Source organism: Tachypleus tridentatus, chromosome 2 (assembly GCF_004210375.1).
Source record: "Tachypleus tridentatus isolate NWPU-2018 chromosome 2, ASM421037v1, whole genome shotgun sequence".
Taxonomy (NCBI): Eukaryota; Metazoa; Arthropoda; class Merostomata; order Xiphosura; family Limulidae; genus Tachypleus; species Tachypleus tridentatus.
This window is the reverse complement of record NC_134826.1, coordinates 71771315-71786291: the sequence shown is the minus strand read 5'-3', so window position 1 is coordinate 71786291 and position 14977 is coordinate 71771315. Positions and strand designations below refer to the sequence as shown.

Below are 14977 nucleotides of genomic sequence, written 5' to 3'. Positions count from 1 at the left end.
TCAAGTGTTGCAGTTTCCATTACTTGATTATTTTCAAGACATTAATTGATGGTCATAAATAATCTGTTAATTAAATTGACCCTTCAACTTATTTCCTATGTAGATCTGGTATTTAAACACACTGTATTTTTTTTTCCAATTCCTAAAGGTTTTTTTTATTTAATAAACACACAATGAAACAAGCATTTGTAAAACATGATATCACCATGGTACTATGATGTATGTGTATAGAGCTATTTTAGTAAGTAATGTTTAGTGATGAAACTTAAATTTTTATATATTGACTAGATCACCCATTCAGTATCAAATGTATAAACTAGGCTTATAATGTAGGTAGTTTAACGTTATTGTAAGTGTACCATTCTCATTTGTAGGTGTAAGAATAAAACAAGGAGTGGAGTTTGTAACAAGACAGGACTGGGAAGTAGCAGCTTGGTAAGTCCTTCAAACCAAGGTTTCATAACTACTGATGGAGAAAGTGTTGGGAAAACAAGTTGCCCTTCTACTGTTAGTGCTTCTCGTAAAGGAGAGAAGCACGATAAGGAAAGAACTCAGTCACGCTCTTTGAGAGGAACAGTCCCTTTTCATCGGCGCAGTCAACTCGTGGAAGGACTTTCTACTGGATATTTAGACAGTTGTTTATCATCTCGATTTGTAGGAACTCCGTCAGGTGGTTATGGAACCATGACAGTTGTTTCCAGTTCAAATAGTATGTTTACTTACAGATCTGGGGGTCTGGCACCATCCACTCCTGGAACTTTACCTCATACCACATTTACTCAGCCCTCATCTGTTGATTCTGCTCACCCTGCTACCCCCACACCAAGCCTGCTCGAAGGTCCAAGCTCTCAAGACCCATCAATGCCAACCCTTTCTCCTCACCCCCCACACATAAAGGAAGAATTAGAATCTCAGGATCAAGTAGTTCATATTCGTAGCCCCACAGTTACAACCCTTGTTGCAAATACATGTAGTGGAAGGAAGAAACCTCAAGCTGATCAAGTTAGTGAATATGCAAGTTTCATAATTTTTTTTTTTTTATATACTATACATTAATAATTCAGTCATTGATACATAATGAAAGATGGTATTTTTCAAAACTTGGTTTCTTTTTATATTTCAAGAGAGAGAAAGGTGTAAAGCACGTTTTTTAATATCTTCTGATTTGTATTTTTGGGTGTATGTCTTTTTATCATTTTTCCTTAACATGTTGGCTCTCAAGCCTATTTTTCTAATACTTTCCAGGGTTCCACTAGTCATTTTATAATTACTTTTTTTAGGAAGAGTGTTTATGTAGCCATTGTGTTCCACCAGTAAGTGGCCCTTTAAAAAGAAAATAGAGCACGACTCACTGGTGGGTCGTGTTGGTCTTACTGGAAGACTGTAAGACCCACTGTTGTCATGTGGGAGCCAACATCACTTAGTCCTATTTCAGGATTTAATGCTCTTATCACAATATTAGCCAGACATTTTGTGTGATTAAGGTTACAAGTCTTGTGCATATATTTAAACTTGATAATTTGTAGAAGACATTAGCTCCACATGTACCACCTAGCCTGTTTTGACCAACCTTATAACTATGCAAGTTGTTCACTAAAACATGTTTTATGCATTGACATTAGCTCTACATGTACCACCTAGCCTGGTTTGACCAACCTTATAACCATGCAAGTTGTTCACTAAAATGTGTTTTATATGTTATTTTTTCAACTGTCATGTAATCAACAATGTACGATAAAATGAAAAATTAATCCGTGATGACAAGAAAACCCACTTGTAGAGAAAAATATATATGTAAAATTAATGAATGCAAAAATGAACATAAATTACCTTATTTCTTTTTACTAAAATGAGTTGATTTTGTAATAAACAATCTATATCCTATTTATTCTCACAGCCAAAGCTAATAGACTGGTTACATGTAGTTTTATAGTTTGACAGCTGTATTTGGACCATCTCTGAATATGATACATCTGTATATTATAGCAAGAATATCATTTGTCACAGCTTGATGGCTAAGTGTAGACAAACAGTAGATTCATGATTGTGCCATGCAGTGTAAGCGTGCTAGGTCGTGAAACAGTATGAGAAAACGTCTTTTTTTTCAAACTTTTGTTTTTATCTAACTTTAAAAGTTTTATTGATTCATATCTTATTTTCTTCTATAACAATAAACAAAAAAGATTTCTAAAAAAATATAAAATTTAGTCCTTACATTTGGACTCGAGGCTTTTTCTATTGATTGGTGAGTGCCCTCTGACCCTGTCTGTTTGTCATGATGTTAGTTGCACAAAAAATAATTCATGTTTATTTCAGATACACATTTTTTACAGCATAAAAGAAACATGTACTAAATTAGAATCTCCAAAATTAATATCAGAATTGAGAAAAAAGCAAGATAAATATATGTTACAAAATACATTCAGCTGTGACCACAGTCTCCCTGACTTTGGGATTATCAGGCAAAACCATGGCCATGAATAAATGAGATGTTGGTGAAATGTACAGTTGTTTTACGTATTTTCAATTATGTAGTTTTACCAAGTATCAACGGTTTCAAATATCAGTTATACAAAACTAATGTAATTTTAATTAATTTTCTTACTAACTTATAAGTAGGTTTAGCTGAAACATAATAGTGAAACTAGGACTAAATATTTATTTGTTAAAAAGTGAAATAACAGATGTAAGGATATTATATCTGTTGTTATAAATATTACGTAAGTATATAGAATTAAATATTTATTTGTGGAAATGGGAAATAATGGATACTGAGGATATTACATCTGTTATAAATATTACATATATAAATACAGATATTATTAATAAAAAGGGTTCTATTTCTATTGGTTTATAAATAAACCAATAGTAATGTCAAAGAGAATTATTGACAATTTTGAAACCCAGAATGATATGGTAGGGGGTTGTCACGTTGTTTATATTTCAGTAAAGCAAGAAGATTGAAGGTTCCAATCTTGTATTTTGACCTTTCAGTAGAAACCCTTTCAATCAATATTCATTTCAAACGGTATTTATCTCAGTAAAATTTCAGCTGAGAATGTTACCCATGAATTGTACTTTTTACCATTTCTCTTTGTTTTGTTTCCTTGATTTGTGGATAATTGTCTTTATGTTATAAATTACAGTAATGAAACCTCGGTGTTTTATCTCAGTTAAACAAGAGATACAGAGAGTCCACATGCTAATGTGACTAATGTGACTAACAGATGATACACTATACTTGACAGTTGACATACTTTATCTTGGATGTGGATGCAAGCATTTCAAAACCTGAGTGTTTAGTGTCAGTGTCTGATAAGTCCAGTTTAACACCCTTTGTTTTTCCCTGTTTCTGAGAATCGTATTAAAATATCTGGTGGTGTAAACTATTCCTCTTTATATCGAACAAAGCAAATGTAATTATATGAAACACATAGACATTCCACAGTCTTCAGAGTTCCATCTTAATTTAATTGAAGATGCAAAAATATGATAGTAATTATACCAAGAATGCAGTGTACTTTGTATCAAGTGAGGTTAAACAATTACCATCGTATTTTTACATCTTTAGCTAATTGAAGATGGAACTCTGAAGATTATGGAATGCTTATTAATTGCTTCATGCAGTTCATTATTATTTATATGACCCACAACATGTATAATTTTTCCATATCATATTTCATTGTACCAGTTAAGAAAATGACAAACTTACAACATCATGAACTTTCTGATTTTCATTTTATTATTTTTTAAGTAGACTCTGAAGTGTTTTACTGATCAATTCCATTCACTTTTACAAGTGGATGACAACAGACAAAAATCAGAAAAGTTGAAGGTTTTAAAACAAAGTTAAATGTGGTCAAATATATTTTAAAGGAATTGTAGTTGTGAGTAATTAAATATGGAAAGTGGGTTAGAGCATCCACTTATAATTAACAAGTAGCATAACTTCAGGTTTTCTGTGTTTTTTTTTGTTACATTTTGATAGAAAAAAATGGTTCATTAGCTGAAGGGAAAAAAAAACTAATTTGTAGTTTGAACTTACTTAATTCTGTAAACATAGAATTCAATGATATTTTACTTCAAAACTTTGTACTCGTTGGCTGAATTATTAAATTCATGAAATTTGTTTTCCAAGGAATTGTGTGTCCAATAAACCTGTTTTTGTTGTTAAAGTGATGTTTTCAGTGGTATTTGAATGATTGTCAAATGCAGAATAAAGGCTTGTGAATTCTGTAATTAACTCTATAACACATGTGGTTATGTTGAGCCATTACTATTACTTTCCAAACAGCAGGTCACATCACCATTTCATACATCTCAAAGCCATGGAGATGCCAACAAGCCTTCTGAGGGTTCACCACCTATAGCAGTGGTTAATCACTGGTCAGCTATTGATGAGTCAAGCTTGGGCTCTCAACCCAAACTTTCTGCCCAAGGATTAAAAAGGCCAGTGTTACAGAATAAGACAGGAGAAATAACTGATGAAGAGGAGGTATATCCAACCAAACTCTTGTACGACTTTCATAGCATGCACTCAATTACATGGTAAGTTGTAGCTCTTGCACACGCTTGTCTTACAAACCAAACATTAGTGTACTTGAAGTGTGTTTCGTAAACTGAGATGGTTGGTCATCATTATCAAAGACTTTTAAACAGATGTATGACACTTATGTTTTCTACTAACCACTTGTGACATAGTGGAATTTACACTAAGTTTTGGTAATTGAAAAAAATAAAAAGTATGGGTGTATAAAGGTTTTTTTAGTTGGGAGAATTTGAGCAGAGATTAATTATTATGTTATCTTTGTCGGAGAAATGTGATTTTTACATGTTGGCTCCCAAGCCTGTTTTACTGATACTTTCTAGTGTCACACTAGTCATTTTAAAATTACTTTTTTTCTGAAAGAGTCTACATGTAGTTCTTGTGTCCTAGCCAATAAGTGGTCCTTTAAAAACAAAACAAAACAAAATAGAGCACGATTGATTTACCAGTGGGCCAGCTTGTTAAATATATGAAAGGAAGGTTGGTGCTTTGTCATTGTTTTTCTTTCATCATTTAAGACGTCACAAAAACTTTTGGTAATTTGTTACTTTCATCTATGTATTGGTGTTATCCCAGAAAAAGGACAAAGTTGACTTTTGTGTTTTTACAATAACGACTTTGATTGTTACAGTAATTTTCTTGTTTTTATGAAACAAGGGACATATTATATCTTGTTGTTGTAATTATGTACTTCCAGAAAACAGGTGCAGTAAGAAAGTTCACTGTCATATCTCAGAACTTATGGTGAGGTGTAAACTCAAACTATGTAATAAAAGTGGTCTAGGTTGACCATAGTATGGTAAAAATTATGGAGAAACAGATGATATGTTACTGCTAATAAACTACAGAATCTTTTATATGGTTTATTCATAAATGGTTTGTCTTTTACTAAACCAAGTTAAGGTTTATTTTTCATTTAATCAACTGAAACCAAATTTTTTAACGACAGTGGACGGGTTGTTTTTGTACTAGTATTGAGTTTAGATACTGTAGAATAGCATTCATTACTTTTGTATGCATTATACATACATCAGAATTGACCTGTTAACAATGTGGATTGAGATGGGTGCATTTCTCCAACTTCCAGGGACCTTCCACATCACAAAAGAAGAAGAATAGGGCCTGATCCCAGCAACAAGCAAGCAAACCTCAATGATCCACTTAGTCCACACCCACTGTGGAGATCAGGACCAAAGCAACTAGAAGAAGAGCCTTTGCTTGCGAAACCAAAGGATCCGTACGAGTTCAATGATGAGTTTGAAGAGTACAAAGTAAACCCTGCTACCAGTGCATCAACATTCAGAAATAAAATGGATATTGTATGTAAGGTTAGTAACTGTGGAAATGTAGCTAGTCATCGTATATTAAATAGGTGTAATAACCTTTATTTTATGATAGTTTAAACTTCTGAATACTGGTGAGCCAGAGACTGTTATGAAAACATGTGTGTTTTTATAGCAAATCCACTTTGGGCTATCTGTTGTGTCCACCGAGGGGAATTGAATCCCTGATCTTAGCGTTTTAAATCCGAAGACTTATCGCTGTCCCAGCGTTGGACTGTTATTTAAGTATAAGTTTGTTAATTTAAACAGGAAGTATGTGAAAAAGCTCTGTCTTCAGTTTTCTCCATCACATGATAGTTCTTTATTCCAAATTCCTGTTTTGTATGGAATGAATGGTATTTAAATGTATCCAAGATTAGTTATATATAGAAGTATCCTTATTTTGTTGTGTAACAAAAGAAAGACCCCAATGATAACTTGAATAATTTGTAGGTAAATTTTCTGTCTTGGAGCTTTAGTTAAATAACATATTGTACTTTTTAATTTTGTAAGTAAATAAGTAGTTTGTTCTAGTGTACAGTACTGTTTTATTATTTAATTAAGTTTTTTAAAATGTTTTTGTGAGGGTAAATTGATTTTAGATTGTTATTTGTGATCTTTCTTTAAGCAAAAAGTAAAGATAAAGCAACATAGACAAAAAAAATTATAAAGGACTTACTAATTTAGTTTTGTTTATTCCTGAAGCCCTTGTGAACAGTTAAGAATTATATAATTATACATGTACTAGTTTCTTTGAGGACACTAATATTTTCATTGTGATGTGCCATATGGCTTACAGCATGTACTAACCAACTTTCACAGTATTCCTACACAGGTGTATTTTGTATAGGTTACATAATTACTGCATACTCTCAGCAAAAATATTGCAATAACCACTGGTGCAGTGGAGAAGTTAAACTGTTGAAAGTTACAAAGACATATTCTAGACCTTCACCTGTTTTTAGAAGTAAGAAAGTTATGGCAAAAAATAGAGAAATTTATTAATCATGAAATTTTATTTCTTGAAAGTTACAAGTTGAAATTAAATATAATTCTAAATTTATGTGATGGTGAGTACTTATTTTTACTTAGGAGGATGAAAAGCCAAAAGAAACAGTGGTACAAGCACCAACACCTGAAACCACCATCCTTGAACAGTCGCAGAGTAATTCAGTAAGTGAGTTATCATCTGTAACATCTCCACCTACGCCACGCCCTCCAGGATCAAATTTCACGAAGGTGGAGCATCTCCAGGTCACTGAACGAGACTTGGAGAACATATTTGACAGTTGTTCGTCAGATGAAAGTAATGATGATATGGTAGGTTACAGATATGTAAGACTGTCTCCTGTTAAATTTTTATAAATGTTATATATTTTGTCAAAGCTGCCACCTTGATTCTCTGATTTTCGTTTCAATGCAGTGCTCCAATTTTTGTCTTTTTTATGATTTAAATTTAAAACTGTCTGGAAGTAAAATCCTCTATGTTTGACTCTTCATTGTACAAATATTGTCTAGTGAACATTTGATCCTAGAATGCCAGTATAAGATCATTATTATCTCTGTACCACCTGGTGTTAGTGATCGAAAGTTTAATGCTGTTTTTCTAGGGTAAAGTCTGATCACATAGAAATATAATGTTATTATCAGATAGTAAATAAAATGTGTGACAATGTAGAAAGTCTATTATGTATCAGATAGATGAATCTGCAAATAATAGACAAGAAGAAAATGTACATATAGTTGCATACATGAAGATACAATTATTTCTACCAGAGTTTACTTAGTTTCACAATTGTCTCTCTCTCTCTTTGAGGATTGATATCTGTTGAGTGAAACATATTGATCTTAAAAGTTTTTACTTAGTATTAACTCCTAATAAAACTGAAAATATTCTGGAATTCGACAGATAAAATTGGTTTTGTTTATATAGTCAACACTGTTCTTTTTGTTCACTCACAGCATTGGTTGTTTTTTATATTTAGTCAGTACCATAATCAGACAGCATAGAATGTTGTAGTGGCAATACTTTTAATCAAGGTATTGTGTATTTCTACATTATCTTCTTAAATGGAAGAGACATCTTCTTCTACATAGGGCGGAGCAATGAAACAATAAGAATAAAGGGATCTTAACGATTGTCTAAACCATGTCTCGGAAACCAATGTTACGCTACGGAAACTAAAGAACTGAAAAGTTTAAAATATTTACATCGCTAAAGCACTTTGAGAGCATGTTATTTTCCCGAATATCACACTTTTTCCTCTTTTATTTCTTTCAAACGTGTCTCAAGCCACCAATTAGATTTAACTTCAAAATCATTCATCTTTTTAAACTTGCAATATGGTTAAGAATCATTTTAGGCTTAATACTAAAAATAAGTACATAAAACATGAATCCTTTAAGACAAGGACAACAATTCTTTAAGAATGAACCATATTAGTACAAAAGAAGATAAAACTCTTTGACCAAGAACTGTATTACTTAAAACATTAGTTACTGTATATATCAATAAGAATTTGTAACAGTTAAAAATGTAATATTAACAATATAATACTTCAGTACAATAATTAAAGACTATATTTCATGAACACAAAGATACATAAATCTTTATATATAAAGTTAAAATGAGGAACAGTTTAAAATACATCCTTCAAAATAAAAATGAATACTTGAATTAAAACCTTTAATTTGGAAAGGAGCATCATGTTAAACAAACATCTAACTTCAAACACATCTGTACTCTTTACTGAAAAAAATATAATGCACGTGTACATAGTTGCACAACAAATAATCTAAATAGGGAAAATAAAGAAATATGTGATATATCCAACTTACTATAAGAATTAACACAAAATGAAGGCTAATTACCAAGAGTACATAAAGAGGAAGAAAACTAGAATAAATTTCTTTTAATTTTTACCTTTATTAAAGATTCACAGATGCTTTTTTGCAACAGGGGTAGCCTAAAACACCAACTAAGTAGAAAAGTATATTAAATTGTCAGATACAAAATATCTCTAACATTGAAAGCATGGCTGAAATGCACAATAATAAAACCTTCATCGATAATCATAATTACAGTAGAATAATAACTTGAGAAAATAAGCATATATTAGAAACAAATGACATAAATAAAACCACCTATTTTTACTTGTATACTCTTGTGTGCACAACCAAAGGGATGACTCAGACATTATATCTCAAATTAAAGAAATTATATTAAAAAAATTTTAATCTCTGCCTGTTTCACATGCTTGTATTATAGGAATAAAGCAAAAAAAAAAAAGGCAGCAAGTAGATAGTAAATTATGATAAATTGAACATGTATGGCATATACATTAACCTGAGAAAGTAGTCAAAGTTTCACCTTGCTTAACTTAACCTCACCACTAGGGCTTCAGGTTTTGCTGTTGACTTTTGCTCTACAGCCATGAATTATGTGTTCTGTTTAAGCCTTCGCCAGGTTCCACTTGACTTCAGCAAGCTCTTGTGTAGACACCAGACCCCCTACTTCAGAGTTAAGTGGCCCTTATGCTTTAGCTATTCTTTCGGGTTGTAGAAGTCCTATGGTGTCTTGGAGACTGTTGTCAGTTCTTTATATGTTTTCATCAGGTCCACTTCTTGAGGTTTGTCCATTGTTGATGATGTATGTTCAGTTCATCTGTATTCTAGTTGCACTAATTTTTGCTGCCAACAATAAAGTGTTCCTTGAACCTGCCATGCCTTTATCTTCCCAGAACTTGGACATCTCTTAAGATACAACTAGCACTGGAAATCTCTTCTTGGACTTTGGGATGTGGGTATTCCATTGAATATGGCAACCTGTTTGTCATTTTCTCTTAGTTTTGCTCCACTTTGTGATGTACAGTTTTACAGCTCATATCCTCTAGATGAGCTGATGTCGATTGCAGTGATTCTGTTCTGGTGACTGTGTAATGAAATAAAGGCCTTTGTCAGCTCTTGTGGGTTTCATTGCTTTGGAGATGCTAAATCTGATCATATAGAAATGTTACTTTTTATTTAGTACTTTAAATTTGAACATGTAATAAAGATAAAAAGCTGTTATTAGCTAGAAAGAAATAATTGTGCAAGTGTTTCTATTTCTCTGTATTTAAATATTAACTTGTAGTATTTTGAAAAGTTTTATCTCTATGTACCCGTTGAAATATTTTCAGGCCCAGAGTCTTAACTCAGCCAAGGTGCTATACAGTGATGACCAACCATCTAAAAAGTCCAGTAAAAACAACATGTCTAACACAGGAGGAATTCTTGGTAAGTAACTAAAACCTGTGTTTTCATTGGTTGGACTGAAATATCATTGTTTCATTAAACAGTTTTTGTTGAGAAATCATGATAAAAAGTTACAAATCCTTGATTATTAAATTTTAACACATTCTCTGAAACTCGGGGATTGACTGGGATAGTTTTATAGAGACACTTTATCACCTAATAACTGTGTGTGTTTGAGAAGAGAGAAGATATATTTAGTTTCTTCTGTATGTGAAATTTATATTAAATTCTTAGCATTACTGCCTTTTTAATGGATATTATACATTTTATAAAGATTTACAAGATGTATGATTGTTTAAAATTTAGTTCTTAATGATCAGTGTGTTATTGTGGACCCAGAAACTTGCCAATCACACTGTATCTTTTATATTAAGTTCCAATAATGGGACTTTATAACTGTTTTTGCATTACAAGTTGGATTAAACAATGGAATTTATTTTAGGAAAAAGGATGTACAATTGAGTCGTGTTTTTTATCATATTTGAAGTGGATGTTTGTTACTTAGGGGCTGCAGAATTAGCAAGGATGTTTCCTACTCCTCCATCTCAAGAGCATCTAGCTACGCCATCTCCTTCAGGACCTGTTGGAGGCAGTGACATCACCACTATGGATGGAACAGATTTATTATATTTAAAGGATCGTACAGATATCTTTCCAAGTTATGGCATGGAACCTATTGGAGTGAGTATAGTTTATCATAAATTTAATTTTTTATTCTGATTTTTTGTAATGTGATACTAAACAAGAAAGAGTGTGTAAATTTGTGTATCTTTTCTCATATTTTTAGTAATACAATGACAGAGGACAACTTGTGTTTATTTCTTTTAGGATTGGTCATACGTGTACAAACCTCCCAAAATGTACAGGTTTGTCAGCTCGTCAAGATATGCTCCTTTAAACAATCTTCCCAGCTCATCACAGCCAAATGTTACCTTGTCATCAGAGTGCACGTACAAACCTGGTTGGCCTCATTCTTCTTGTTATTTATCAATGATGGTGACCTCTCCAGTGGACCAGCCATCATCAAGGTAAGCTATTACCATCTGTAGATTCAGCAATGGCTCTAGGTTTCTCCATTTGTGTCAGAATAACCTATCTTTTTGCATGTTGTAAACATACATAGAACCCAGAATTATGCATCCAACAAGTAACCAGTATGGAGTGTAGATAATAGAAGCCCTGAAAAACTAAGCTCACAATCAGTAAGTGATGAAGAACAACTATGTGGTTGAACTAAATATTCCATCAAGAATATGACAGATGAATGAAAGACGAATCAGAGAACTTCTTATAATATAATGCAAAATCTGTGGTGGAGGTTTTAAAAAACATTGAATTCAAATTTGTAAAGCATTACTTGAAAATTAGTAAATTATCACATGTTTATCTCTAATGTAAAAATAAAAGAAATGGTAGAGATATCATTTAATCTAGGTAGAGGGTAGGTTCAACTCATAAGATCTGTTTGAAATAAGAAAACATGACCATTCTCTAGTGGTATGAGGAAAGTATGGTTTGAAGTGTTTCACTATTATTCTTACATTAATAAATCTGTTTACCTGTGTAAATATAATAGTACTGTCTGTCTGTGTAACTAGTTGACAGAGTGTGACTGGATCTTCACTAACATTGTAATGGTGGTTCATTTAGTCTATACAGAGGGTACATTACAGATTTTCAGTTTCAAAATTTTTGTGGACGTTTTTTACTGCTATCCCATCCTACCTCCTGTGAATGGCTGTTTACCAGATTTGGTATGGAAGTTCATTTGGTCTATGGAGATATACATACAAAGTTTTAGAATTGCATTTTGCAGTAGCCCCCTGCTGGTACAGCGGTATGTCTACGAACTTACAATGCTAAAATCAGGAGTTTGATTCCTCTTGGTGGGCTCAGCAGATAGCCCGATGTGGCTTTGCTATAAGAAAAACACACAAACACACACATTTTGCAGTTTTCATGGACATTTTTTTATCACTACATCACATCCTATTTCTGGATCTTGCCAAATTTGGCATGAAGGTTTGTTGGGCCCATGTGTAAGTACATGCAAATTTGTGGTTTAACATTTTTTTCAGATTTTATGGGTGTTTTTGCATTTTTTATAATTACATGTAAGGGAAGTGCATCTTTATGTCCAAAGATAACCTTTCATTAAACAATAATTTCCAGTAGATGGGTACCCTGACTGGTTATACAGTAAATAATCATTGGGCAGCATTCAGTTTGTTGTTATTATATTTCACTTGTATGAAAGTTTAACACACGCACATGTGCAGCATATTTTTAAATATAACTAAAGCTCTGAGGATGTTCAGGGTATTCAGTTCTTTTGATCTGAGGTAACACATGTGTCATTTACAAATGACATGATATTGTTAGTGTGTATATATTTAATCATATCACATGTATGATAGTTACAACTTTGTTTATTGGTAGTTGTTGTCGAAACTTTTTGATGAAGGTTCCAAATCACTTTGTTTTGTCATTTGTTTTTGTAATAAATACTTTTCCTTCAGGTATCACAATTCATCATTGCTGCCCTCTGAAGGTGAGCGGTTATTTCTTGAGACTGACCAGAGGTCAATGCCTATGAGTTATGAGTTGCAGTCACCTGCATCAAATGCATCTTCATATCTGAACAAACATTTGAATTCCATTGATAACAGCACAGTGTCCTCTGTCCCTGAAGCTCACAGTTTATTGGTGAACCTTATCCTCTCAGATTCTATGTTTAACCTTTTTAAGGACCACAATTTCTCTAGCTGTACATTGTGTGTATGTAACATGAACATTAAAGGTGCCGATACAGGGATCTACCTGTTAGACTCTATGCTGCCTTTTTCTACCGATGAACCTCAGTACAAATGTACCTGTGGTTTTAGTGCAGTTGTCAACAGACATCTCAGTTACCATTCGGGCTTGTTTTATGAAGATGAGGTCGAAGTGACGGGATTTCCTTATGAACCTAACCATCACCGTAGGAGCACAAGAACTGTTTCAGAGTCTTCAGTAAAGAGAGAAGGAAATCAAATAAATGGATCAATGCCTTTAACCTCAACACTGGACACAAAGGAGCTAGCAGCTCTGAATCGAGTACCTCATCATGTCCTGGACATGATCCGAAACCAGTGTCAAACAATTCAGTCTGCGTACTCATGGTTGAGCAAAGCAGTTCAACTGAGGAGCGCTAGCAGTCAGATAGCATTGTGGAATCATCTAGAATTGATGGATGAGTGTTACATTTGTTTTTTGGCCCTGGACAGTGGCCGCCAGCTGATGGACAACATCAACAACAATAAACTGGATGAGAGGTTGAAATCATCATGTCTTCACAAATGGCCATTTTTGTGTGGTAAGTTGTTTCTTATGCCCCCAACCTATCTGAGCAGCTGTTGCTAAAAGCCTCATATACATATATTAACATTTAAAAGTTGAAGGTTGGAGTACGTTAGTTGGCTCTAAATTAATTCTACATTATTCTTTTAATAAAGTAATGTATATATTTCTAAGCACATGTTGCTAAAGATCATGTGAACATAACTCGTGAGATTCAAGGTTTGTACGTGCCAGATGGTCTTCAAATTAGTGTTAACATCCTTATTAGTGATATCTTGAACAGTTTAAAGTGATGTTAAAAATTATTTACTAAGCATGGTCTTCAATTTGAGCAGAATAAACTGTTTTATTGTGAAAAGTTCAGTTGTAATTCCTACACCTTGTTTTTGTTCTGATAAGGTTTTTATTTCAAAAATATATGTACATTTGTTTTCAGTTTCTAACAGTAAATTAAATCATCTTAGCTAGTTTTAGAATGTTTTCATCTTTATGTATACTCAATATTACTGATGTTTTATAAGTAATTTGTAGATGATTGTAAATAACCTTATAATTAAAATACAGTTCAGTAAGGTGTTTTGAATACTGGTGTGAGAGATGGAATTGATTACATGAAAAAGCTTGTGGGGCTATCATACCCATGAAACTGGTACTTGAAACCTTCTAAAAGTTTCAGTACAACCAGACCTTTGAAACTGGTACTTGAAACCTTCTAAAAGTTCCAGTACAACCAGACTTTTTGAAACTTGTATCTTTAATGATGGAAAGTAAACCTTGTTTCAGAGAAGAATGTTGTGGTTGGTAAGTGTCTTAATTTCATTAATATTAAGAGTTAATTTCAGGTTATCACCAAATTAGTTTATAGGCTGTCCTAATTATTGCTGGGCTCGGACAGTCATGGGTTTGAATGCCGGTACTGAAATAGTTATCCTTTAAGCTGTGGGGGTGTTCTGAAGTGATGGTCAGTACCATTTATTCACTGGTAAAAGAGTAACCCAAGAGCTGTAGGTTAATGTGAGGACTAGCTACCTTCCCTCTTGCTTTTTACTGTGAGGATTTGTGCAAATAGTCCTTGTGTAGTTTAGCACAAAATTTGAAACCAAATTAAAAGTTACTGTTACCACCAACTAGGGGACAACTAGCTGAGGAAACATAACACAGTCAGTTCACTCGGTTTTGTAAGCATAAGGTATTTTGACTCACTGGGCTGGTTGACCTTTTAAATCTATTAGGTTGAGGAATAATTTGTGAACGTTTTTAAATAATTTCATTCAAGCATTACATGCAAGACTATACAATACTTCAAGGAATGAACACATTTCACCCAAAACATTTATTATGATACTTTATTTCATGTAATACCTAGGTATATAGTATGCATTGTTGTAAACGAAATTGCAAGAAATTAAATGCGAAAAGCAGATGGTGTCGAAAACGCTCGATTTTGTCCACTTGACATTCCATTTAATGAGCTGAA

At 33.0% G+C, this 14977-nt stretch overlaps 1 protein-coding gene across 3 annotated transcripts in view; it reads left to right on the top strand.

Annotated features, from left to right (window-relative positions):
• LOC143244194 (mediator of RNA polymerase II transcription subunit 13-like) overlaps positions 1–14977 on the top strand; it is a 55334-nt gene that overhangs the window by 28501 nt on the left and 11856 nt on the right. For 2 of the 3 annotated variants that reach the window (XM_076488427.1, XM_076488429.1), the window contains exons 8-15: positions 375–1002; positions 4295–4548; positions 5634–5874; positions 6961–7188; positions 10047–10143; positions 10667–10842; positions 10990–11189; positions 12681–13516. In XM_076488427.1, the coding sequence (XP_076344542.1) occupies positions 375–1002; positions 4295–4548; positions 5634–5874; positions 6961–7188; positions 10047–10143; positions 10667–10842; positions 10990–11189; positions 12681–13516 (2660 nt within the window). The remainder of the gene's footprint in view (positions 1–374; positions 1003–4294; positions 4549–5633; positions 5875–6960; positions 7189–10046; positions 10144–10666; positions 10843–10989; positions 11190–12680; positions 13517–14977) is intronic. The other variant, XM_076488428.1, reaches the window with a different exon arrangement.